General features: G+C 47.5%; 1 protein-coding gene across 3 annotated transcripts; it reads right to left on the bottom strand.

The window, feature by feature from the left end:
- Window positions 1-20: 20 nt before the first annotated feature.
- Window positions 21-25,206, bottom strand: LOC119843703 (malectin). 3 transcript variants are annotated; one of them, XM_043498000.1, is made up of 6 exons: window positions 24,847-25,206; window positions 17,757-17,914; window positions 9,870-10,048; window positions 7,291-7,467; window positions 7,068-7,125; window positions 21-6,061 (listed from the first exon to the last, which is right to left on the bottom strand). In XM_043498000.1, the coding sequence occupies exons 3-6, from the start codon at window positions 10,032-10,034 to the stop codon at window positions 5,832-5,834; spliced, it is 630 nt and encodes a 209-aa protein (XP_043353935.1). In that variant the 5' UTR covers window positions 10,035-10,048; window positions 17,757-17,914; window positions 24,847-25,206; the 3' UTR covers window positions 21-5,831. The 3 variants fall into 3 exon arrangements, with proteins under 3 accessions (XP_043353935.1, XP_038229376.1, XP_038229377.1); XM_038373448.2 differs by lacking the exons at window positions 17,757-17,914; window positions 24,847-25,206 and adding an exon at window positions 16,889-17,105; XM_038373449.2 differs by lacking the exons at window positions 17,757-17,914; window positions 24,847-25,206 and adding an exon at window positions 16,896-17,065.
- Window positions 25,207-27,169: the final 1,963 nt, after the last annotated feature.

Here is a 27,169-nt window from a genome sequence, read left to right as displayed (position 1 = left end):
GGGAGGGAAGAAAGCACTTCTGTATTTTTTTTTTATTAAACCCCTTTTGGCAGGGGGAGGGGGCAAGGGGAAGAATAAAAACCAATGCTGGCAATGAAAGTTGTACTGACTAGACCAGGCACAGAGCACCCCAGGGCATTTTCCTGATCTCTTCAGAAATAGTTCTTTAATATACAGCTATAAACTCTGAGTAAGCCAGAGTCCAGGAAGACAGAATCCTGGCTGCAGCCTCCTCCTCCTCCTCCTCACAGACCAATGCTACCATATTCTTAGTCTGTTCAAATCTGATGTGAAATAATCACAAGTTTCATGGGTCTGAAGCATCCCCTAACCATTACATCAAGATCAGGAACTTGGAGCTTATTTATTAAGCTCCATCCTTTCCTGGGCAGAGTTCTCAGTTCCAATATATTCCCCCTCAAGAGTCCATGCCTAAGCTTATTTAGAATTAATCACCGGAGAAAATCTGGTGGAAACAGAGGCAAGTGTGGAAAAAAAAAAAAAACAACCCAAACCTAGTCCCATTAGACCTTTGCATGCATTTGTCATGGAGATGTAGCAGAGCCAGACAGTGGAATTGATTCTGAGATTCCAGACCCTGCTTTCCCTGGGATTCCCACTAAGCAGATCTCTCTCCTGCCCTAATGGGCACAAGGAGCAGACAGATGCCACAGAGCATCTGCTACTAGCAAGAGTTTAAGATAAGTTTTGTCCCAAACCACTTTCTCAGAATCTGTTACACATAGAGAGCCGTGCAGACTCCAGTAGTTCTCTCTTTCCCAAGGGACTGTGTAGGCTACACCTGAAACTGGACTATGTTTCTCATGGTTGCTGCTAGTCCAGTCTCAACCACAGCAAAGCCAGGGATGAAGTACTGTATTCTGCTCTTGGTTTAGAATCCCTGCCACTATGGCCAGTCTAGGGGAAGCCCTTTGCTAGCAAGTTCCTGATGCGGGATGGGGTTGATATCATGCCATAAACTAGGCTACTGATACAGAAGCAGGATTGAAGCCACGCTCCTACCCAAAATCCGACTGCGACTTTCACTAAGCCCCTGAAAACAATGGGCAGATGGACACAATGTTTCCTGGGAGCTCCCCATCCCTCTGGAGATTTCTTTGGGGAGAAGAAACCTGAAGGAGCCCGCCAGTTCCCCTATCGCATCCAGAAACTTTATGCGAGGATATTCACAAGTAGCCCTGTACTTCAGCTAGGACATTCCAGAGCATGAATCACAGGACAGTAAGACAATGCCCCCTGCTGTTAGAGGGGGAAATGCCTGGATTAGGGACCGTCTCCTCCAGGAGTTAGATTTAAAAGAGGAATCAGAAGTTCCTTAAAACAGAAGCTTCTTCCAACAGACTTGTGATCAAACCACAACAAAAGGCACCAAAAATGAACATAAGCATTTGCTTTGGCATTCCACTTGCTTCCACCTGCAATCCCACAGGGAAAGGTTAGATTTCGTTCCACTCACACAAACACTACAGTACAAAGTTACAGGGCTGGTTTAAAGCTACTAAAGCCCCACAGAATTCAGAGTTAAGGATGAAACAGATCCTCACTCTCCCAACTGCACTACAGAAGAAAGTCTCAGGTGTGTAAGGCTGCCTGCTATTCTGAGATACCACACCCTAGGCACAGCAGGTAGGGAGGAAAAACAAATCTAAGACTCTCCACCTGCAGTTTGAATACCCTGGGCTAGGAAGGTTCAAGTCAAGCCTATGTCATCATCATCATCATCATCATGTTTTTTTTAATGTTTTTAGAAAAAAACTTGACTAAACCTGTTTTCTAAACTAACTGTCTATCCTCAGGCTTCTCAAGGTACACTGAGCTGTGGCCTGAATGTGCTTACTCCACCCTGCCCACTATTGCAAGGACACACACACAGGGACCAGGTCCGTATTTGCTTGCTGCTGTTTCGTTTGTGATACTGAATTTTACACTACCTTGATTGTTTCTAACTGGTCTCCTAACCTCCAGGGCACTGGCCTGCATTATAGACTAACAGAGCGTAAGGCTGTGGAAAAGCTCCTTCTTTACGGAAGCAGGATAGCAACCCAGACGTTCCAAAGGCAGACAGCCAGCCAGAGTCTGAAGCATGTCATGGAAGCAATCACTGACTCTCCACTCATTTCCACCATACAGCAGCCTCACCTGCTGATTTAGGGGTCCCCAATGAAGGGATGTAGGTTCAGTGTAACATCACAAGTAGCACTGCACTAATAGTTACAGGCCTGGATACATAGCGTCATTCACACTGTTGTATTTGCTCGAATCCCTAAATACAAATTGAAACCAACATCAATGAAAGACAATGGCTAAACAATAAGATATTCCAACATAACAGAAAAATAAAGTAGCCCTAAACCACCACCACTGAGCCGCGTACCTCTTGCCAGTTTTAACCAGCTGAAATGCAGATGCAGCTATCAAAAGATCTAGGCAAAAGCGAGCCATAATCAGACCTCAGCATCCATTCATATGTTGGATGGGTCCCTCCAACCACAACACACACAACCACAACCCCAACCCTTCAAGAGTCCTTATTTAAAAAAAAATAAAAATAAAGCATGTTTCGTTTGTCTCAAAAGGATCCTTCAAGCGAAGTCCGAAGCTGCCAGGAAGGGAAGGGTTGGAACAGGAAAGCAAAAAGGAAAATTGCTTTATTATAGTACCATCATGGGGCCAGGAGACCCAGCAAGCAGCTAAGGGAGGGAGCCCACACCCATGTGAGTACTTCAGCCCTAGTGCAAAAGATAAGGCTCGATAACCAAGTTATGGGTAAACGGAGCAAAACATATTCCTTTTTTTAAAAAATTAAATAAACTGAATTAATTTTATTCAAGAAACATAGGCTGAAACACACAGCAGAAGCCTAATGCTGTGCCAGCTACCCCTAAAGACACACTGCTTCATTCTCAGGTGAGAGTCCAGCACAGAGCAAGTGTATTGCCACTATCAGAAGGAGGTGGGGAGAGAGAAGAGAATCAGCTACCATGGCCTTGCAGAGGAGCGGACTAATCTAACAGGCCTCTTCCATCTCTAACTCCTATGATCCTAGATGTTGGCTCTTGAGCTCAAGCTGTGCAAGGTGCAGGGACAGAGGTGCAAAAGAAGACTTGTGTCTAAGAAATGCTGGCATCTCAGGGGACGAGAAGAGCACACTCTTCAATTGGTAGGCTTGTTGTTTTCAAGATCAAGTTCTTGGTTTGTCTAATGAATCGGGGCAGTTTGTGCTGAACCCAAGAAGTTCCTACTATTTGATTAAGGTTCCAAACCCTGTGCTGTTCTAGTGTGTTAGAGTGATCAGATAATGGCCAAAGTGATCCAGGGAAATCATACGGTTAGACAAAATTTTACAGGCATTGCAGAATAAAAAATGTCCTCAAAATACACCCTTTTAATTGACTCATCCATTAAAAAAATAAGCATTTAGGAGTGATAAGAGTCCAGGAGGAGACAACTGAACGAAGCTGCTAGTCCAGGCCTCCCAGTGTTTCAGAGCTTGGTTTGCTCTGGAGATCTACTGCTGGCCTCTTCCTCCTCGTGGGTAGGTTTCATTATGGTCAAGCATTCTCTGACTGTTTTACCAACCAAACTGCTTGTGTGTGCATTAGTGACAGACAGTAGCAATGGGAGAAAGCTCAGTTGGATCCTATATTCTGCACTGGACTTACAGAATCAGAATTGTGGTGAAACACAAAGCAGCAATGCACTTGCTCGGAAAGATGGCTGCTTTGAGGACCAATGCTCTGACAGTGTCCCTAGCTCCTGTCTTGGCTCTCATGGCTAGGCAACATTTTCCACAGCTTGAAAATTAATAGGAAGAAAGTAAATGCCTTGGCTGCTGTAAACGGACTACTCAGAGCTCTGCTGACCCTTCACTAAGAGGCTCTGTGTAGCTTATCAAAAGGCCAGGTGTGAGTTGAGCAGCTCCATACAAATGTGCTCAAAAGCAATTGATAGGAAAAGTCAGAATCCAGGCAGGAGCAGCACGGAGATTACTTCTCAGTCAAGCTGCATGGTATGAAGCAGATGAGATGCTTTTCAGAAGAAACAGATTTAGCCCAAGGCAAAGAGAATTCTGCCCTGAGGATCCAGAGGATGAATGTTATTAGAATGAAAGCTAACAAGGCTGGTGCCTCAAGACTTAAGCTCCAAAGAATACCCTTTACCATGGCTGTGCAAGGTGCCGAGCACTTCCTGTGAGGAAGGGAGTGCTGCCAATTCCCATAAGTCAATGGGAACTGAAGCTGCTCAGCACCTTGCAGATTCAGATCTTAAGTGATGCCAGCTGCCCAAGGATCTCCAGTTCCAGATCAGGAAGAGTGTGTGGATTGCACATTGCAGGCTTTTGTTTTCCACACTGATCTCCTGATTACACCAGACTCAGATCCAGAGTGAAGCAGCCTCTCCCGCCACCCCACTCAGAGAACACATGCTCTTCAGGTGGGTGCAGAGTCCACTTGCTAAGCTAACAGTTGGGGAAAGTGAACAGGGAAGCTCAGACCTATCATCAGGTGACCACAGAAGCTGACCAGACTGATCTACAGCAGTTTCCACCTATTTCAGATTCTCCACAATGGATGGACATGCTCATCCTACAGGACTGAGAGGCTGGGCTCCTTGGCACTTGCCAGCATCTAATTCTTAGGCACATCCTGACATTCCAAAGCCTATGCAAGATAGTTAATGGTAGGTACAGACTTCAATCTCACATTACTGCAGACTGAATCAGATCAATGCAGCTGATGCAGAAGGATGAGAGAGTCATTGGAAAGTACTTGAAGGGTGGCACTACTCTGTCTCATGGCTGCCAGATTATTGATCATAGCAGGGATACACAAGTATTGGGGGCTCAGAGTCTCCATTTTTTTGGTCACCTGGTTCTCAGCCCCTCCAGGTGAGACATTGTACACTAGAGAGGGCAAGATGGGATGGGGATTGAAGTGAGCCATTGTGAAGAAAAATATTTAAAAGGAAATAAAAGCCACAACTGATACAGAAACCAAAAAACACATCTGGGGCAGAGACACTGCAGCAAAAAGCCAGCCTATTGCAGATCACAGCAGAACCCCCACAGCAACGATCTAACATTACACAATTATCAAACTAGGAAAATCTCTCCCAACTGGTGCAGAAAATCAGGCCGAATAATCCCCTCAGCTCTTTTTTGCAACTCACTCTAAAGTTCGAACCTTTCCTGGAGACCCATCAGCAAGTCTGAGCCTGTGTATCTTTAGGACAGAGAAGTATTGTGCATTAAGTTACACACATTTAAGTAGCTGTGGAAAAGCCAGTCTCTTTCCCCCATAATTGTTAGTCAACCAAAGGCACCAGAACATCTGTGCACACTTCTGACCAAAGCACACATCTAGACCTCACTTCAAAGGCTGTTTTTCCAGGCAACATTCAGAGAGTGCTTCCCTGCTTAGCTTCTTAAGCTAGAACCAATTATCCGCCTGGATAAGGGTACAGCATTTGGGTCATGTAGCTTCCTCTCCATGTGGGATATGGACCAAAGTTCACCAGCATCAGCTTCCTATAGCCCAGACAGACAGCAAGGATCCAGTTTAATCTCAAGTGCCCCGAAGAGGAAGGGATGCTGCTTATGGTGCAACAGGGGAAGCCAAGGCCTCGCTGCTCGCTGGCTGGGGGAAGGCAAGCTCCCCCCTTTACCTGTACCTGCCGTTCATTCCAAATGAACTTTTTTTCCCCCTTAAATTATGAAAAATATGGAGAAACTGAAAGCAACCGCATTTGGTCCAACTCCTTTCCTCCTGGCCTGCGACCCCTGCCACTGCATCTCTGCATGGGGCTTGCCCTCACAACCGGCAAAGGCAGAAGAGGGTAGGAATGAAGACACCAAAGGCCACCAATATAGGGAACATGAGGCTGCTGTTGTCCGAGGCGTAGGGGTTTGGTGTCCGGGGGCCTGACTGAACCCGGTTCTTATTGGCCTGTTTTTTAATGCTGGAGCCTTCATCGTACTCTTCTTCATCTTCCTCATCCTCCTTTTTCTCCAGGCCAGGGTGAGGCTGCAGCTTTGGAACATCTGTTAGAAGAAAAAGAAATTCACCATTGTGAACGTTGCAAGGAGCCGTGAGGATTCCAACAGGCAATTGACTCAAGCTGTCTCATCCCACACCCAGCCAGCTGGAACTGGACACATGGGGCACCCCGTAGACTAGTACACAGTCCCACATTGCCAAGGCTCCACTCCAATACAAGCACCCTAATTCATGAAGATAATTTGATGGCTCCACTCTCAGCTTATGAAGCAAATATTAGTATATGAATAAGGCCCTACCAAATTTGCGGCCATGAAAAACGCATCACAGACCGTGAAATCCGGTCTTTTGTGTGCTTTTACCATCTATTATACAGATTTCACGGGGGAGACCAATGTTTCTCAAATTGGGGGTCCTGACCCAAAAGGGAGATGCTGGGGGGGTCACAAGGTTATTTTAGGGGGGATCGTGGCATTGCCACCCTTACTTCTGCGCTGCCTTCAGAGCTGGGCGGCCAGAGAGCAGCAGTTGTTGGCCAGGCACCCAGCTCTTAAGGTAGAGCCGCTGCCAGCAGCCGCGCAGAAGAAAGGTGGCAATACCATACCAGGCCATCCTTACTTTTGCACTGCTGCTGGCAGCGGCTCTGCCTTCAGAGCTGGGTGCCTGGCCAACAGCTGCTGCTTTCCGGCCGCCCAGCTCTGAAGGCAGTGCCGCCGCCTGCAGCAGCGCAGAAGTAAGGGTAGTAGTACCATAGCTCCCCCCTCCACCCCCATAACAACCTTGCAAACTTCCCCCAACTCTTTTTTGCGCCAGGACTCCTACAATTACAACACTGTGAAATTTCACACTTAAATAGCTGAAATCATGACATCACATTTGTGATATGCTAGGACAAAACTTCACAGGGGACAGCTGAGGGAGATGGGCCTGGGTGAGACAGGTCAGTTAAGGCTGCCACTATATTGAGAGTGCTATACACATGGTTTAAAAGGCCATGAGTTGCCTCCAAGCTAAAAAAGTCTTGAAGGATTATTAGTGAAAAAAACTTACCATCCACTGTTCCTTGCAGGATGTATAGTGCACAGATTTTCGGATTGTCATAGTATCCCTAGCGAAAGGGAAGGCAAAGGTCAATGCTGCAGGGTCAAAGAAGGAATACCCACACCCATCAGTCACTTCCCCTCTCCCTATGCACATCTGCACTACGTGGCAGTGTGTGAGGAGATGAGAGGAGAGAGAAAGAAGGGGCTTTCCCCTAGCCAGGGTTTGTTACCTTGACAAACTCAATGTGGAGCTTCCCTGTGAATGTGGAAACCTCTCCCTGGACACTCAACTTCCCCTTTCTGATGCTGATGGGAATGATCTCGTCATGAGCTGTGCTATGTCCAACTCGGTCAAAAATGTCCAAGTCCTTCACCACCACATGGCCATTCAAGCGCACATCAAACACCTTCGGAAGAGATTGCAGAGAGCATCAGAGGGGAACCAGACAAATGACAGAGGGGATAGGACAGAAACAGTCTGTGATTGTTACAAAGCCCGGGAGGTAGAGGTATTATTGCACATGGCATCGAACCAATGCAGATTCTCTGTGCACATGGCAAACTGTCTCCACCCCCTTGTTGAAAAGAACCCATAGTCCAAAAATAGACCACTGAAGTTAAACATTTAAGCCCTTTAAAAATGGTTTCAAATACACAAACCCGTATCCTGCCTCTAACATGTCTCCATGACTACTGTACAGTACTGAGGACCGCAGGGAGTTTTATTAGGCCCTATCTTCAGAAGTACCATGCACCCACACCTCCTGTTGACTCAAGTGGGAGCTGTCAGTGCTCGGCACCTTTGAAAATTGTGCACTTGGCTTTTTAATCCCAATAGTCTGGTGGTAAAACAGGGGAAGGAGAGACATGAGGGAAAGAAACAAATGCTGATGAGACCAGAGGCAGACGGAAGGAGATGAGTTAGGTAAAGAGACTGAACAGCTAACAGAGCAGAAGTTAATCTCTGGGCTGCGGTGACTTGAGCATCACTCATAGCCTGAGATACCATCACAACTGCGTAAAGGAAGTATGTTAGTTCTTAAATCCTACAGAACTCTATTTTGTCAGGAGAGCCTCCCGTTCACATCCAATTATTTCCATCCTTCTGATCAGCTTCTACAACCAATGTTGCTGCTTAAAATAATCACCACATAGGGAAGCAACATGGTCCAGTGGACAAGGACCAAGTCTAGGAATCAGAACTAGGGTTCTAATTCTAGCTCTTCCATTGAGTTATTGTGTGGCTTTGATGTCCATGTACCCCAGTTTTCCCAACTGCAAAATGGGAATTACAAAGGTGGGCAAGAATCAACTGCTTTGATGTCTCCAGAAGAATGGTGCTATACAAAAGTCAAGTGTCAGTCGCATTTCGCTATATAAAGTCAGCTGAAGACATGACTTCACAAACAAGTACATCCAGCTCTACTTTATATTAGAAATTGATATGGGAGCTCAGTATCACTTTGGAATGCATCCTTAGAAACAATTTCATCCCTGGGGCAACTCCACTGGGGTCAGTGGAGTTATATTAGAGATGACTGTAACCCTTTGTACATTTCTTTCACCCCATTCTGTGGCTATTCCTACCCATATATATAAAACACATAACAGATGGTGATGTGCGAGAAGGCAGAGGGGAGCTGTGACCCTAAGAGCCCCTTAATGCCCACTGACAGAGGGTTCACAGTCATGTAACAGCAACTCCTATCAGGTCTGACAAACTCGGTATACCTAACACATTCCAGTCATGGTATTTATCTATAAAGAATGTCCTGTAAAGTATCAAATGAAAACTTATATGATATTGGTCAGCATAATCATTAAAAACAATTAAGAAATGGCAGGTGTATACTGAAAATATGTCTAAACCCAGCAAAGCAGGCATGATTGATAAACAAGGTGTTCCTAGACAAAGGAATACTGATTAACCCGTCTGCCTAATTCTCCAATGTAAACCGAGCATGGTAAAAGCCAACATAAGTAACCTTCATTTGCATATTAAGTCAAAGGAAAGGCAAATTAACAAAAGGATGAGAAAGACAGCATGAATAACACAGCACCTGCACGCCAGCAGGGAACAAGAACTTTATCTAGGGCTACCCTTCAAAAGAATACACTTCAAAAGATTTGCTGGAGCCTCTGGGGACTCATTTCACTGAGAAACACCTGGTAGAGGGGAGATTCAGGAAAAATCTAGATCCTGGTTTAATTGAAAAGACTTTGAGGGTAAGAAAAATGCTTCAGCCAAAGGACTATAGCTCACTAAAGTTATGGTTAGACTCTTAGAAGCATGTTAATATTTTGTTTGTAACCATATCTGTTTCCACTATCTTTACTCAGTATCACTTACATCTCTGTTCCAAATACACTTATTCTTGGTTTTGCTATAAATTCATCTGAGTGCTGTTAAGGGTGAATCCTCAGCTGAGTGTGTAATATGCCTCTTTAGAGACAGAAGACTTGGTAATTTCTGTGACTGTCCAGTGAAGGGCTGGATACTGCAGAAGAACACTCCACATGGAGTTTCGGACAGTGAAGTGCACCTAAGGTTTACCTGCAAGGCAAAATAAAGGCTGGCAAAGCTTTTGAGGAGTTTGTTTGGGTGGTTAGCAGACCAGAGTGTAGGGAACTGACACAGAGGTTAGCTCCCATGAGACTCTCACCCTCTGCAGGGGGTAACCAGGCGATTCTCATCCTGAACTCCCCAAAAGGATGTCACAGGAACCTGGCATACACAGCCCTAGACAGAAATTAGCATCATCAGAGATAACCAAGTAAGGATCCTGGGTCAGGGGAAGACTTAGCTTACCTTCTGCTGGGACTGTGCAAAATAGACTTCAGCAAACTTCAACACCACAACGTAGTCACCCTCCTCCTTGATGGGGACTTCATACCCAAAGGTCTCCTCGTTGTAACGCTCAGTCTGGTACAGAATCTGATCCTCTGTGTTGGATCGCAAGATTGGCAGCTTCATGCCATAGTCAGAGGCTGGGTTCCAAATATAAAATCAACAAGAATGCAAAGGTTAACTTCTGAGGCATCGGCAGAAGACAACTCTATAAACAACTTCCAAGCACCTGCCAGAGGACCAATTCTCTTGAGGCCCCATAGTCCCTACTAATTCTGACCAATTGGGGGGGGCAGGGGGACGGAGAAAAGGGGCACTACTTTCAAGTGTCCCCATCCCCACTTTACCAACAGCCACACTTTTTTTGAATTCAGTACATCAGAAGGGGAGGCAGGTTGAGCAGTGGCTGGAGGAAACCCAGAACCTGAGGAAAGCTGAATCCTACAGAAACACAGTTCTGAATAGCAACCATTCCCAAGCCAGTTAGCAGAGACAAAGTCCTATTTCATAACTGGGTGTGCTGGGGTTCCCCCAAGACCTCTCCCACTTGGTTCCCCAAGATCTCAGTTCAATTCCAGTATAATTTCTCAGCTTCCTTTATTTGGCATATAGTAAAGCTATATTGATCAGACTCAAAGATAGGGGATGTGTATACAGCATACCACACATCCAGAAGTTACACAGCAAATCTCTTCCTTTATATAAGTTTACAAATTACACTGCATCACACATTTTGGGATGGCTTAAATCACTCTGTAGGAACCAAACCCTGTACAGCACACACTGTCCATGCATAACTTACTTTTTACCTCAACTTACATTCCAGGTTTATCTTATCCTTTGTTATCCGGTCCATTGTAAATGGTTCCCTGCACGTTTCCCTTATCTTAGCTAGTACAGACATTCTGTTTCCAGCCCGCTGATCCATTTACCTCCCTAATCCTGTCACCCAAGAAATAAGGCCTCATCCATGTCAAGCCAGGCCTACAGCATCAGAGGACTTGGCCACGAGTTCAGACTTCTCTAGAGAAAGAACACGTAGGCCTGGTGTACACTTGGGGGTGGGGGGGAGAAATCGATCTAAGTTACGCAACTTCAGGTACGTGAATAAAGTAGCTGATGTTGACGTATTAGATCTACTTACTGTGGTGTCTTCACTGCGGTAAGTTGACTGCTGACGCTCCCCCATCAACTCCATCTGTGCCTTTCGCTCCGGTGGAGTACCGGAGTCAACTGAAGAGCACTCGGCGGTCGATTTATTGCATCTTCACGAGACACGATAAATCGACCTGTGCTGGATTGATCGCTCCGCAGGGGTAAGTGTAGACATGCCCTTAGAACCTCTAATGTTTTAACCAACATGGTGCAGTGCACAAATGAAATGAAGTCAATTTAGGACTGAGTTACCTTAGATAATATAATCCCATCTCCTGCAACTGACTTGAAATTAAAAACTTAATTACAATTTATCCTAAAAAAAACATTAAAAAGCCATGTTCCACCCAAGAGAAAACATACAGGCTGGGAGAGTGTTGCGTGTATTAGAGCGATCTTAATAAAACCCCTTTCTTCTTGCTAATAATCCTTCAAATACTACACAGGGAACCTGAATCAATAAGGATGCGCATACCCGAGGGCTCTGATGACCATGCAAACTATCTCATACGATTTCATGGGGTATACATCAGAGCCACATGTGTGCAGTGAGCCTTTACTTCAGTTATCCGTACGCCACACAATGAAGAACCTTTGAAGAATGCTTCTAGCTGTGCTAGTATCTGAAGCAATCATGGAAGTTAAATACTTGTTTGCCCTTCCTTGTTTAATATCTGTATCATAATGGAACTCAGGGGCCTCAATCAGCATTAGGGCCCTATTGTACTGGGCACTCTACAAACACATAAGTTGGTATAGGCCCCAAAGAGCTTACAATCTAAAACACTATTCCCATCGGATGGAATAGGGGAGACTCTGGATGGCATCTGCACAACTGGCACTTCCAGTCAGCAGTGAAAGCTGATCTAAGCTTTTAGATGTTAGCTGACAGTTGCTATTTCCACTCCCATTTTCATGGAAACAGACATTGGTTTAGGTTGGCCTATGCAGAGTAAGCCAAAAGCTCTACCCAGTTGCCCAGCACCTACATCCAAGCCCATGGAAATGACTGAGAGGACACTAACACCAGTTCTACACAGTTAGAACCCTGGGGTAAGACTGCTATTGTTCTGTAACCCAAGTGAGGGTCATGAGGGCTTGATCATCAGAACCACAGGAAGTGAAGAGCTCTCACTGTCTTCACATCCTGATATAAATACATCCCTTTTTCCAGCTACATGTTAACTAATTACAGTAGTCCAAATAGCTCATAAACACTAGCTCAACTCCTATTTAATGCTGCGGGTTAGAGACAAGCCTACAGCGAAATGAAGTTTGTCATCAGGCTGGGATAGCGACCATCTGAGTGAATTCACCCAATCACACAAATGACTAATTTGTATACTGCAGTTCTGTATGATGCAATGGAAGTGGATCTGAATTAGCTGTATTTTAGTTATGGTGAAGAATGACTGAAGCACCAAGACAGAAACAAACCATTGCACATTAAAAGTAACAAAAGTAGCCACTATCTTCATTTGTTTGGCATCTGGATATGCTATAAATCCCTTAGCTATACTTTCTCCCTAAAGTCCCAGGATCGGAATTTGAGGCTTGAGAGTAACAACTCTAAAATGCCATCCCAGGACTTTTAAACCATCAGCAGCAGGAGTTCTGCTGCAGCCATTACCTGCCCATCTACACAAGTGGGAACAGAATGAGTAACTGAGGGAATCAAAATGATGGTGCAATAAAAACCACTGAGGGAGAAGCAAGATATCAGTTGACCTCATGGGTTAAAGTCTTACTTGCTGAGCCAGGCACTGTGGTTGCATCAGGGTTATTGTAACAGGCTGCTGTTCAGTGAGGCACCATGAACAAACCCTCTTTTGGGAGGAGCAAACCACAAAACTGCTGCACTGTTTGAAAGGGAACTTTTTTTTTCCCCCAGATTAGCAATCTCTTTTTCAGAGTCCAAAGAGACATTCTCCTCCAGGTTGCATCTGCAAGTGTTAATCATACAGTTGTAGGTCAGCCTCCCCTTAAAATTAATAATGATATTTGAACACCTACAGCTAGTGAAATACCGGTCACCAGCAGATAAGCCTTTGGCGGGGCAAAGTAAAAGCTTATAAGCTTTACAGAGTACACATTTAAATGGTAAATTCCTCTGGGCTGTTACTTGTGTGTGAAGGGCCAACCACATCTAGGGCACTGTGTAAGTAGTGACACCATCATTGCAAGGAGAGCTGCATCAATACTGTATGTTGCAGCTGTAGCAGTGATGGGCCGGAGACTCAAGCCTTGAATGGGTAGTTCACCTTGTCTGCACCACAAGAGGTACCTGTTGCTGATAATGGGTGTATCTTAACACAGTCCTTTGTTACACTTGCAGCTAAGTGATATTGTGCTGCCACCATTATCAGCAGCAGGCAATTTCCACACCACAGACAAGGCTTTACAAGTCCAGCAGCATCTGCAACACTGCAGCTTTGTCTACACTACACTTTTGTTGTTAAAAACACCCCCCCCCGAACGATAAAAGTTTTAACAACAAAAAGCACCTGCGTGGACAGGGCTTCCTCGGCGGGAGCTGCTCTCCCACCAACGAAGCTACTTCCCCTTGATGGGGGTGATTTTATTTTGTCGCCAGGAGAGCGCTCTCCCTGCGATAAAGAGCAGCTACACTGCTTACCTTATAACAGCGCGGCTGCAGTGGCACAGCTGTACCGTTGTAAGGTGTGCAGTGTAGACACAGCCTGAATCTGGATCGCAGTGTTTGACGCTGGGTGTCACAGTACCTGACTAGACAGGGATCATGTTCTTTACCTTCAGCCATCATCTAATTAGAACATCCAGAAGTGGGCAAAGGAGAACAGTAACTTGGTTCCCAAGAGACATTATTCATGCTGTGGGCAGATAAAGAAACCAGAATCTCACTTCAGGAGGCTTAACTGCTGACTGGCTACCCTAGACCTGGGGATCCAAAGTGCAGCTGCAACATACTCTATGTCCTACACCCTCTGGTGGATTTTTGATTTCACTGCTTCAGCAGCTACAACAGTGGCACATACCCCATACTAGTGTATCCCCATTTACTGCCTTCGCCCAGGGCACAGCTAATGTAGAATCCTGCCATGATCTCAGGGCTGAAGTTTTGATGCCAGAAATTTCCCAGCTGGGCTTCAAACTTACAGCCCCTGCTGAGGAAACTGGAGTCTTTCTCTGGAAAAAGCAAGTTGCTGCATGTTGTTGAGTGGTCAGGCTACCAAACTGGCATCACCTTTCAAGAGTAAGTTCCACTTCAGTCCATAAGGACAGACTCCCCCCTCAGATGACATTCCTTAAGTCTAAAGCAGAGAACTTGAAGTTTTACAAGGCAAAACCCTGCAAGTCTCATCCAGTTAGCAGGGAGTTACCATATTTCAGGTGAGACATTAGGCATGCTCAACAGAGAGGTGTTTTTTTTGCAAGTCAGTTTTGCAGGCTACAGCCAACATAGTAGTTTATCAGCTCCTGTGGGCATACCCCCCATCCCAGGCCTTGTTTAACAGAAGCTAAATAACTTCTTTTAAAGCTGCATCCGACAAAGTGGATATTCACCCACGAAAGCTTGTGCTCCAATACGTCTGTTAGTCTCTAAGATGCCACAGGACTCTGCCGCTTTTAAAGTTCTTGTTGCTGATAAGTATCACTTTGATATTTACAGCTTTCTGATGGACAACACAGAGAGTTCAAACAGTCTGCTCCTGTGAGGTCTGATGCATGGTCCCCAAAGTGCTCATTTTCTTTCTCTATCTCCCGCTGGAGGCTACCCGCTCAGAAGTTAGATCTAGACTCTTCTCAATGAGACAGACACTAATGCCCTAGCAGTTTCAAGAAGAGTGCAGCCATTCAGATATGAACAAATAAGCAACTTTTGCTCAGTTAGGATCACATGCTACACTCATGACATAATTAGAGATGGAAGACACCAGCCTCCCAACCGTTCTCCCCTGCCTGCTGAAACAGAGCGCATGCTGTAAAGTCAGACTCTGCATCTCTATAAACAGCTGCTCTCGTGTATGCACCTGGCCAGAGAGTGTCATGGTGGCAGAAACAGGTAGCTCTGAGTGTTATACAAGTTCACATGCAGTTCAGCACTATCAGCCCAGTCCCCTTCCTCATCTGGAGAGGAGGAAGGGCACAGTGCTGGGCGCAGCCTTCCATTGCCACTTGCTCACAGCATGTGACAAGGTACTAAAGAGTACCCGTCTCTCTTCATGCCCCTAACAAAAATCCTCCTCCCTGTGACTGGAAGTTACAGAACAGGAAAGGAAGGAGCAGAATGGGTACCCAGCATGGCAAGTGCAGAGGTTATCAAGAGGAAAATGGCAACCAAGTCAAAGATAAGTGTAGGGGCAGGGGCACTTTGATCACTTTAACAGATCGGAGGAGGGTTCACCACTTGCTGGGTGACTGGAGACAAGAATTGCTGAGATAGGGAACTCCTCCAGAGGAGCCCGTCACCCAGCAACCAAGGGCTCCAGATGGGGAAAAGAAGAGGTGAGGAGAGAGGCCAGGAGGAAGCAGAAGGGGACTAACAAGGCAAAAGGGGTGGGGGGCTAACCTAGGGCACTAAGGACACGCAGGGCTGCTGCACCCGGGAGTTTAGCCCCTCAGAGCTTGCTCACGGTCCCCGGCCATCCAGTGCTGACTGGCCCAAGCCAGCAGGGCTCCGAAGACCTAGACGGATGGAGTCGCCCCTTTAAGAGATACCTGGCTAGGGGCTGTTCCTCTGGTAAGGGGACGTGGGCAGCAGGCCCCGGTCCGCACCTGCCCCCAGTCGGCCACTGAGGCAGAAACCTCCAAACAGCCCCGGCCAGGGGTGCGGGAAAGCGCCTAGCCCGGCTCCAGACGGTCCCGTTAACCCCTGCTCCTAGCGCTCACCGAGCCTGCCACGGGGCGCGGCGAGCAGCGGGGGGGGGGTGCCGGCTGAGCCCCGAGGGGGAGGGTTAAGTGCCCTTCAGACGCGCGCCTCTCACCACCTCACACCGCCCGCTGCATGGCACGGAGCCTGCCCGGCCCGAGCCCGGGCCCGGGCCGCGCGCAGCATGGGCGGGGGTGCCACAGCCGCGGCAGGACGGGGCCTGAGAGGCGAAGGGGGAGCGGGAAGGGCCCGGCGGGAGCTCAGAGGAGATGACGAGAACAGGTCGGAGGGAGGCGGGACGTGGCCAGGCCTCCGGCTCCCTCCTTCCCGGGGCCTCACCTCGGCCCACCCGGCCCTCGAGCGGGTCTTTGCGGAAGTGGATGCCGTTCACGTCCACATGGGCCTCGCCGCCCGCGTTCACTGCCCAGATCACGTTGTCGGCCAGGCCGGCTCCCGAGGCCCCCAGCAGGGCCGCGAGCACCAGAGCCGCCCCAGGCGCCCAGCGGGCCCCGGCCGCCCCCATCTCCGGCTCCCGGCTCCTGCTCAGCTCAGCGCAGCCCCGCCCCGTCGCCCATGCCGCCCTCCTCTTCCTGCCGCGGCAAGGGGGCAGCCGAACCCGCTGGCCAGACGGCTGGAGACCAGCCAACCAGTCACCACTCGTGGTCTTGAATGTTAACTACCTGCCCGTCTGCCATTGGGTATTGGAGTCACCGTATTTGTATATTAATACAATGCAGAGCCAATAGGAACGAGCCAGGATAGCAAGTTTGGTTGAGAGACAAGCAGGTAGCAGGCGGCTAAGGCTGTTGGGTTGGCAAAGGCCAGGGGAGCGGGGACTGGAGCGCACCATGTGCAGGGAGTGGTATCAACCCATGCTCCCGCCCCCCCCGAACGTCTCCTATTCCCGAGCGGGTGCGAGGTTCCGCCCCTCTCTGGGCTTTTACCATCCGCTCGGGAGGGGGGACACGGAACGCACCACTTGCCCGAAGTGGGAGACGCTTCTCCGCGGCCGGGCCGGGCCGGGCTCCTTGGGCGCGACCACTGGGACCCAGAGGAGGAACACGGCAACGCAACGTCCCCTCAACACCTCCTCCCGCCACTCCCGGGCCAGACCGGCCCCTCTCTCTGAGATCGCTCCCAAGGCTCCCTCCAATCAGGAAGCTCCAACGCGGCTGGAACGTAATGCATTGTGGGAAGGCAACGAACGGAAGCAGGCGGGCGGCTGAGCCTGTGAGGGTTCCCATGACAACAGTCACCTTCCCTGTCGCCAGCGGGATGCCGATTCTTATCGGACCCGAGACCCCCTCTCCCGGGGGGAGGGGGAGGGGGATCCCCGTGCGGGTGCCGGGCCCCGGTAGCCTAAGGGAGGGGGATCCCCCTGCGGGTGCTGGGTACAGCAGCTCTGCTCCTGGTTAAGATCTAGCCCATGGCAGGGTGCAGGGGGTGACTGGTTTCTTTTGCTGATGGAGGGGGAGGACATTTGTGAAACGCTTCCTTAAGCATCCCCAGTTCGGTGCGTTGGGTACAGGTGCTGGAGGTGCCTGAAGAGAAGTTGGTGGATGGGGCCTGGCGTTTCAGGGCCTGCCCACGGGTGAGGCAGGCAGGTTGGGAAGCCACATTTTGAATCTAAGCCCCTGATTTAACCCATAAGCGGAGTTCCCAACCCCCACTACGCACAGACAATCACTAAATGAAAGAAAGGAGTTCATGTCTGTGTTCATAACGGAAACTGTCAAGAAGCCAAGTAGATCTCATGACCCCAGGTAGGGCAGTTTCTGCAAGACATCTGCGCACCAAACAAGTACATGTTCAAAGGAAAACTTTTTAGATTAGGGTGTGCTTACTTGGTATCCCACCTACACACTTCTCTCCCACCTCTTGGCATTTCACTCTGTCCTTCCAGCTGTCTCTCTTTCCTTCTTTCTCTCTATCTCTTTCCTTAATTTACATCAGGCATCCAGTTCTAGTTTCTCTATTTGCAGAGAAACTGGAAAGGTGTAATCTGTGGGAATAATGTGATTTCCATTTTTTACTTCATCATTTATTTTATTTGTATGGACATAGAACTAGATCCTATTATCCTGATGCAGAGAACATCCTGTTAGCAGCATTAGGAGTTCTGGATAAGGACTGTAGCATTTGACCCAACTTGACTGAATTCTCTAGCTGGAATCATCCCATACTCTACATCATACAGTTGCTGACATTCAGCAACCCAGCAGTTGCAGCCAAGAGGAAGCATATAAATGCCAAATGTGGTTAACAACACTACTCTCAAACACATCTCACAGGTTATTCCTAGTGAGATGTGACTCTTGCTTTACAAACTTACGGGTTGCTTGGCAAGCAGGTAGAGCTTTTCTTTAAATATCAGGGCAGAGTCTGTTTAAAATGCTTTTTGTTCCATTCTCTGCTGCCACAGTTAATCCTGCCTCTCCTGTCACTTTTTATTTGAGTGCCCATTACTATGCTGAGTAGATGGATGGGAAACCAGTTTGTTAGAGCGCAAACTATACTGAAACAAGATGGGGGTAGCCACAGCTGCTGAGAGAGACTCATCAGGCAGTCTCTGTAGATGCAGCTTTTCATCAGTTCAGAAGAGTGCTTTCTTTGTGTTTATGCTTTTTATAGGGACTGTTAACCCAGTTTTAGTCCAAGCAATACACTATTCCTATGCAATGCACTGTCCAGAATCCAAGATGGCATAAACACAGGACGGAGCAAAACATAGTAAATGTCTCTTGAGACTGAGGGAAGTGGAAGACTCTGGATGGTGTCTACTAAGAGATCTCCGAGTTGGTGTGACAGGAAGCAAAGTGTCTCTGGAGAAAGCACAAGAGGTGGTGAGACAGGGAAGTGAAAGGTTTCTGGGGTGATTGTAAGAAGTGAAGATATTGGGAAGTCAAAGGTCTTAGGGACATAGTCTCTTTTCTGATCTTCATTATAAATGCAGTTGAAAGGTGAACTGCCAGGGAAAGAAAGTATTCGTGTCCTTTACTGCTCCTAAAAGGGTTTAAAGTTATTGCACCTAATCCTCACATACCCCCCACCACATACTGTGTTTTACAGAAGAACTGTCAGGTCCTCTCGTGTCCTTATGTTATTCTGGAGGACTATGACAAGATCTTTGGAGGACCTGGCATGGGACTTCACAGCTGAAGTTTAGATGAAACATGATTATTTAAGTTCTTGCCCAAGGTAAATGGGGCCAAATAGCCTCATGATTTTCACATTTGTCCCAGTATGACCATGAATGTCACTCTTGTTGTGGTCCTCTCTCTCTCTCTCTCTCTCTCACCCCTGGAAGTCTCAGACTCAAGCTGGGTTCATCTGATGTCCTACTTGTTCCTTATCATGCCACACTGGGTGGCTATCACACTGGCCACTTGCCATCTTTTATCCAAACTTTGACCAGAGGCACTGCCATATTTTAAAAAATCAGCTCCATAGTCTTTTTGTCCAGTCTTTGCCTTTAATCACAAACTCAGCACTACAGATTGTAGTTGAAATTATTCTACATCTTTTCTAAAGCACCTTGAGAAGTCTTGGCAAATACAGTCATGCAAAAGCTGAGTTGGTTCAGTGATGGGATACTAAAGCAATCATTCCTAAGACCTGCAGAGTGTGAAGCCCCACGAGTGGGATCCCCTTAACTCCTTTCATAATGGGATGAAAAAAGTAGCCTGTCCTGATTTTGCATACATTGGTCAATAGAGGGCAGTATGTGGTTAGAGCTGTGTCCCAAAATGCTTTGCCATGGGTTGTCCAAAGGAACCTGGCAAGACCATGTTCTTTTAAAAAAAAAAGTTAAGCCAGAGGCCTGGCGCAGCAGCATCTGCCTCCCCTAGAGCTGGTGACAGAAAGTGCCATCCACAAAAACACTTTGAGTCAACTCCGATTCCTGGAGCCTCATTCTCAAATGCCATCTACCCACAGACCAATCTCTAGAAGAGGGGAAGCCCAGAACAATATAGTGGGATAATTAGCTTTATTAGAGCTGCTTTGTGCTCATAGAGAAACAAATGCCTTCCAAAGGTGACACCCTTAAAAAAAAATCCTCTAAAATATGTAGGCATCTAACTCCCATTGAAATGACATTTGAAATGGAGAAAAACATGGCCATGTATCAAGGTGTAGTCAATATGAATAAGTGACTGCAGCCTTTCTACTATTCCCACTTCATTAATTACAAAACGCATTTTCCAACTAATTTTTAAAATAGCTATTACTGTTTTAAAGGGACACCATTGTCCTGAAAAATCACTTTTCCTTCTGAAAATATTGTGCCTGTTGTTAAAATTGGTATTGCTGACACAGCTTAAAGAAAAAAATATTTTCTGTGTTTTTTCAAAGTTTTCTTTGGCCATTTGACAGCACTTTGTGTGCAGTCAGTTTCACAGATGATGGTTAGTTGCACTTCCCATCTCATCTGCTAGCATGCAACATCTGTCTCAAGCACTGCTCAGGGGGATCTCATATGCTTAAACCAAGGTCCTGCTAAAGTGTGTTTACTAATACCAATGGGCAATGGCAGCAAAACAAACTGAAGAGACATCAGGCAGGTGTGTGCCAAGAGAAGAAGGAGCGGAGAGATGGCTTTAAGCAGATTTAGTGATGTTGCTCTCTGGTGCACTCAACAGACTATCTAAACATCACCAGGAGAACTGACAACCCTTATGCTTTTTAAATGGCCTTTTCATGCTATTGAAAGGGGACTCCTTTAGAACAGTGTATTATTTGAAATAAGTATTCCAAGTTATGTCCCTTTAATATCTCTGTGACTGGGAATTGTCAAGGAATGGGATGTCCAATCTGCTGACTGAAGCCCTAATCCTGCACACTGCTCCATATGGACAGACCCCAGAACCTGGCCCTTAGTCATGACTAAAGGACTGCTAAGCAGCAGCATGAGAGGCTGGAAGCTTTCACAGTTGTTTTAAGGTTAGTCTTGTTAGTTACTAGAAAAATAAGCGAAGGAAATATTAAACCAATGTTAAATTAACTGCACACACAAAACCTAATAAATCAAACTTTCATTCTCCAATTGCAAAATGCTCTGGCCTCTCTCATGCATTGAAATAATGATGAGCACTCCTTTTTTCACAGACTTTAGTAACAAGCGGTATTGGGAGGCTCAATTGTCTGTTTGTAAAGCTGTCTGAGATACAAGCTGGTGTTGCTGGTTCCGTGATTCAAAGGCCTCCACAACATACTCCTCAAACTGGTCCAGCAAAGAAGTTACAAGTGCTGTTGCTGTCCCAGAATAGAAGTGCTTTCTTCCCTTTTAGATGATTCTGAATCTGGAAGGAGTCAACCCTGGTGCAGACACCTTTCGGCCCAGAAGGGTTCTACATGTTTACAAATAAATGGCTCCTTCCTCAGGAACACTAGGCCTTGAGTCAGGGCTGAAAAAATCAATAATTTGCTCAAACAGCAATTGCAGAATTCCTGGCTGCATTCTGACTGTCTGCCTCAGACCAGGAGCTGCTTAGGGGGCTATGTGCAGACAGGCCCTTCTTTTGTATCTACCCTTAACTGTGTAGAGATTTTACTGCATTAAAGATATTACCTCACTCAACTTGTCTCTCTGCAGATTTTACTATTAAGCAAATTCACAGGAACATCTCCAAAAGGCCATGGTCCTTGGCTCTAGCTAGCCAGGACTCTAGTTCGTGTCTGCTCCTGACCAATCTGACTCCATCTCATTATGCCATCTGGCCTCATCCTCTCCACACACAAGCAATCCACAGTATTCAGCTTTGAATCCTGCAAGATGACTTCAGCCTCTCAAAGAACTGAAGGGTTTACCTGTCCTGAGTTGCCTCCAGAACATCAGCAATCTCAGCAGCACCCTTTCACCATAAGAGTGCATGGCAGTGAACAGAACGAGAGGCCTACCCAAGCAAGCCAGAGAGGACAGTGCCCCCGCTTTTCAGCCCCAGTGATAACAAGAGTCCTAGGAGATGTACTAGTGTTCTGAGAATTTTACATGACATTCATTGTGAATTTTTTTTCCAACTGGTAGAATAACTGGAGGGAGTCCAGGGGGTCAACTCCCAGGCATTTCAGTTTCCCATTGGTACTTGCCACTCTGAGTCAGTGCAGATTCTAAGCTCACTGCCTTCTTGCTTCCATAGCCCTGGGAAAGGAGAAATTCTGTCCGCTCATGGCATCAAGGTACGAGCTTGGGAAAGAGCTAACTTTTGTTGCTCCCCCCTCCCCCAGCGCACATGGTTTGCTGTGATGATTCCAGGCATAATTTCTCCTGAGTATTTCCAAGTATCAGAAGTGAGCTATGCAAAGAGCAGCTGCCAAATAAACTGAGCTGAGTTTGAATCCTAGTAGCTGGTCTGGTGGAGGCTCACCTGGCATTAGCCTTGCCTGTGGCAACACACAAGCTGTAGACACAGTAGCTCCAGCTCCCTAATGGGGACTCAGTGCATTGGTTAAGTCCACATTAGTGTGTGGCTCTAGATGAGTCTGGTTCACTTGCTATCAAAGTGATGTAACGGCCCCCACAGCAGCACTGCCACAAAGAAGGGCTTGTTAATATTGCAAGAGGCAGAGAAAGGCCCGATTGTGAGACATCATGAGCACCCATAGAAATCAATGGGCACTCAGCATGCTTAGCACCTCTCAAAATCCCCAGGATGCTGGACTCTTTCCTGCTCCTGACAGTCCTTCATACCCATCAGGGAACAAAAGTTACTTGGGTGGCAATGGCATCACCCCCTAGCTCAGACAGACCCAGTGCCTGAATAGATTAAATCCAGTCTAATCTCCCTGCTATGCCTGTGACCTGCTGGGTGTCCCCCAAATTCAATTAGCAAGAGAGTGAAAGCAGCCTGTCCTGGAAGAATGCCATTCTTTTGGCAGGGCAGAGGGAGCCTCGTTAGGCTCATTTATACCGATTACAGCCTATCCTCACTAATCCCTCAAGATTTCTCAGTTTAAACTGTGAGGAGCTTGAGTCAGCAGCACAGCTTCTAAGCACTTAAATTCTTTGTATGTCAAAAGTTACTGTAATGAGTCATTAGCTAGAAAAGGGAAATGAAATGGCTCAGGAGAGGGTGAACAAGAATAGCCTGTCTGTAAAACACCCACGAAAAGGAAGGGGATGGTTTTGAGATATAAACTTCAGGTTCAAGCTAATCTTTCCATGGGCTCAAGTCCATACAGGATCAACTGAGCCTTGAGATCCTGTTGAGGTATACACACTGAGCATCAGATATTTTACTGTGTGGGGGACTTCAGATCAAAGCACCTTCAAAACAGAGCCCTTCTCTGCTGTGCATGGACATTAAAGTTCCCCTGGCACTTTTGTGGCAGTAGGGGGTTGCCTGTCCTTCTTTAGCTGAAATTCCCTCCCGTTGCCCCAGGTGGCTGCATTTTGGTGGTGCTGTGAGTCTGAAGTTATAAAGCACTTTGGGGTTTCCGGGGGTGGTCAGTGCCAACAGCATGGATACACATGTTGGCTGTTATCGGTTATGATCAGAAGTGGCTGAGAAAAACCTCTCACTGGCCAACCTCAAGTGATCAAAAATCATGAGTCAGACCACAAAAAAATCATGAGATTTATAAAAAAAATGATATTGTGGTGTTTGGTCAGTCTTGATTTTTGAACTCCCCCTGCATGTGTGTGTGTGTGTGACACTTAGTGTTGTGCACTGTACCAATTTTATTGGGAAATGTGATTTTGACCCCTGCTTTAGAAGCGCTCACAGCCACATCTGCCCGTCCCCTGCCCAGCAATTACTGATGCCTCCCAACCTCCAAACCAATCCCCTTATCAGTTCTACCCTCCCAGCTTCCCCCTTCAGTTCTGCCACATAAGTTCAGCCACCCTCAGTTGAGCACATCCCTCACCTCCATCAGTTCAGCCCCCCAGCCTCACCTTTGCTCCTGCTGGATTCTTCACCCCCCCCCCCCACACACACACACACACCTGGGAGGCTGCAGCAGGAACCCCTCTGTACCCCTGTCCCTCCCCAGGCTGAGTGTTGCAGGGGCGGAGTAGAGGGCTGTCCCCATTGCTCACAGGAGGGAGCGGAGCTGCTGAGCTCTTGCCACTCCCTTCCCTCCTCCCCGAGAGTTGCTTCTGGGTAGCTGAGGGAGCTCTTCCTACAGCAGCTCTGACTGTTGCTGGGCCCCAGGAGACAAGTAAGGGGGGCAGATAGCCAATCGGGGGCTGGGCTCAGTCCCTCAGGCAGGGCTCAATCTTGTTAGAGGCCTGGAGCTTTTTGCCTTGTCTCGAGCCAGGCTTCAGCCCAGCCAGAATCCCTTCGCTGGGGAGCATGCCGTGGCAAAACCTGGCAGCACCACTGGTGAGGGGCATTGCTGGCTGACGTCGCTCATCCATGACAAACCTGAGCAGTCAGCCAGCCCATGTCAAGGTGAGGCAACCTTTGCCTAGGAGGGGCACAGAGCTGGGCTGTGCTCTATGAAGGGGTGGCTCAAGCACAGCCCCTACCTCACAGGGATCTCAGACAAGCTCTTCACTTTCATCTGTAGTCCTAAGGTGCAGCCCACAGAGACACTCAGCTCACTGTGCCTTGCTTCATTCAGTCCAAGCAGAAGGTTACCCCGTATGCTGGGAGCTCTTCCTGCCCTATCTTTCTGGTGTGTGACCCAGGAAGGGGCTCGCTCAACTAAGGAGGGTTTGCCTGGAGGAGGGGCAGCCACTGGCATCCAAATGCACCTGCTGCTGCACTGAGGGCTGGTATGTGTCACTCGGAATTGCACAGTTGCTGATGAAGAGCGTTTTCATTGGGGTTGCTTGGAGGAAATTATACAGGGACCTAATGGCTGGCCTCTGGTGCTTTTCTGTATCAGGCCCACTTCAGCTTCCTATGGAATGTGAATGAGCAAACCTGGCCTGTCCCACCCTGCCTGACAGCATATCACACAGGGGGCAACCCTTCCTCTGACACTGACCTTGGGCCTCCTTCCTTCTTGTCTCAGAGGGAGGTGCTCCTCCTGATGGGCTGGTGCTGGGCAGGCCTCGGGCTGCCAGTGGCCCCTTTATTATCTCTTCTGCTTCCTTTCAATTCTAAGACTCAGCTGGCTTGGAAAGGGTCACATGTCCCTGCTACGAACAGGAAAAAGGGAAAGTGGCATATTGTTGTCTGTCCCCTCCCCAACACCACACTCATCTTCCTCTCTGCCAGCCAGGCTGCTTATTATTCACTGAGTAGCAGGCTTGTTTAGCACCCAATTTGGCAAAAGAGGTGAGGGCCTGGCAGCTAGGTCTAGTTGCAAGAGTGGAGTTCAGCCTCCATGATTCAGTTTTCCGTCCCTCTGCTGCCATTGTCAGGTGAGTCATGGAACCCAGCCTTCACTAATGAGGACTGAGACCATCCCATCCCCACCTGCAATAGGTCAAGGACATTGTCCATAACATTCAGAAACTACCAATTTAGATGGGAGATAGTGCTTTAGACACAAAAGGCTCTGTATCTTGTTACTAATCTGCTAAACCAGCTAGTCCCCTGACCCATGCTGGGTTTACACTAGTAATCTACAAGTGAAAGGCCTAGTGTCTTCTTCTCAATCCCTGGAGCCGTCCCCATCCTCTAGAAGCAGCACTGAAATTAGATTAATTCATGAGTTGGGCCTGTATTTATTCTGCATGGCTGGTGCCTTCAATTAGTCCTCTTAGGCACCAGTCATTTACAGTGGAGGGAGGTTACAGGAATTATCAGTAGTCAGGGTGGATAAAACAGAAAATAGAGACCCATGGATGGGAGACAGAACCAGGGCTCAGTGAACATGATAGACTGAAACAGGACCAGGGCTATCTTGATGGGCAACATGGTCACACTCAGCTAAGGACAAAAACACTTAGAGACAGCAGCCTGAGGCCTTGGGACTTGTCCTGATGATTACAGGGCCATGGCAAGAAAGAGAGAAGGGAGACAGATGGAGCCTTGCTTGTTCCATATTGTCCTGCAGGGCTATTTGGAAGCCTTCCTGGCACTGGCTGGGAGATGAAAGCAAAAGGATTATCCTGGAATGAGATTATTAGATTGAAGATTTAATCTCTGACCCTGTCAGCACAAAAAAAATAGCAAAGCTCCCTGGGATTATTTGAGGTTGCATAGGGAAATAAAACCAGCCCTGGGGGGGGGAAAGAGAGACTGCTGGAACCAACAGCAATCATTGCATGCATCCAGACCGGCCCTCTCTGACCTATCATGGTGTTGATCCTGCAGTGAGGAGCTAGTGGGTTTATGGGGAATGCCAAGACTTTCCTCAACAGAAGCCTTGGGCTTTCATGTCTACTCTAGCCCAACTACAGCCTCTTCATGAAGCACAGCTGTGCCCTGATGCAATCCACAGCCCCAGTGGTTCCATACGGCAGAGCTGGACTCAAGATTCACAGGTGAAGTTGTGTTTAGTGATATTCTTTTCTTCCAGATAGCCCCCAATCTCTGCCATCACCAAACAGGAAAGGCAACTCCATACCGTCCATCCGTCAGAGCACCCTTCCCCACCCCCCAACACATGCACTGCACCTGCATCCCACAGGCTGCTGATGCTTTGTCAGGGTTACTCTAAGCATATGTGATTATTTGTAAGCCCCCAGTAGGAGTAATGAGCAGAGAATGTGCCCAGTGAGTGAGATTATGCATTCTGGGGAATCCTGTGCAATTTGGACTCTATGCAACCTACATGAATGGGTTTATGTTTTTAAATAAATTAAGACAATGTCCCACCATCTGTCGCTGCAGGCAGAGGAGCCTCAGTGCAGAAACAGGCAGCCAAAGAGACAGTTACTGTGACTACTTTACTCATTCAGTGGCCACACGCATGCAAGCTCATTCCCATCATACACCCCCCCCCCCCGCAATGTTCCTATTGCTCAGTATACCACGTGCACGCACACTTACTCTTATCACACACACATGCATCAAGTTCCTATCACTTAACACCTGTGCAGGCATTCCCATCACATGCACACTCCCTCTCATCACTCACACATACACACGCTGTTCCATCACTTCACACATTCCCATTGTGCACACACAGAGAGGACATTCAAGCGCACATGCTCCCATTGCTTAGGGACATGCCTATACAAATACTCCCATGCACACATACACTCCCACCATACACATACCACACCCATATAACTAGCTAGGGTTCTGTGCTACGCTCATCACAGCAGTATCTGTGCACAGCACACACACATCACAGGCCTGCATGTTTGCTTGAGCATCATGTGCAACTATTTGTACATACGCTTTCCTTTCAGCTC

Source organism: Dermochelys coriacea, chromosome 15, assembly GCF_009764565.3.
Source record: "Dermochelys coriacea isolate rDerCor1 chromosome 15, rDerCor1.pri.v4, whole genome shotgun sequence".
Classification (NCBI taxonomy): Eukaryota; Metazoa; Chordata; order Testudines; family Dermochelyidae; genus Dermochelys; species Dermochelys coriacea.
The sequence above is the reverse complement of the archived record's forward strand: the minus strand, read 5'-3'. Positions and strand labels throughout refer to the sequence as shown.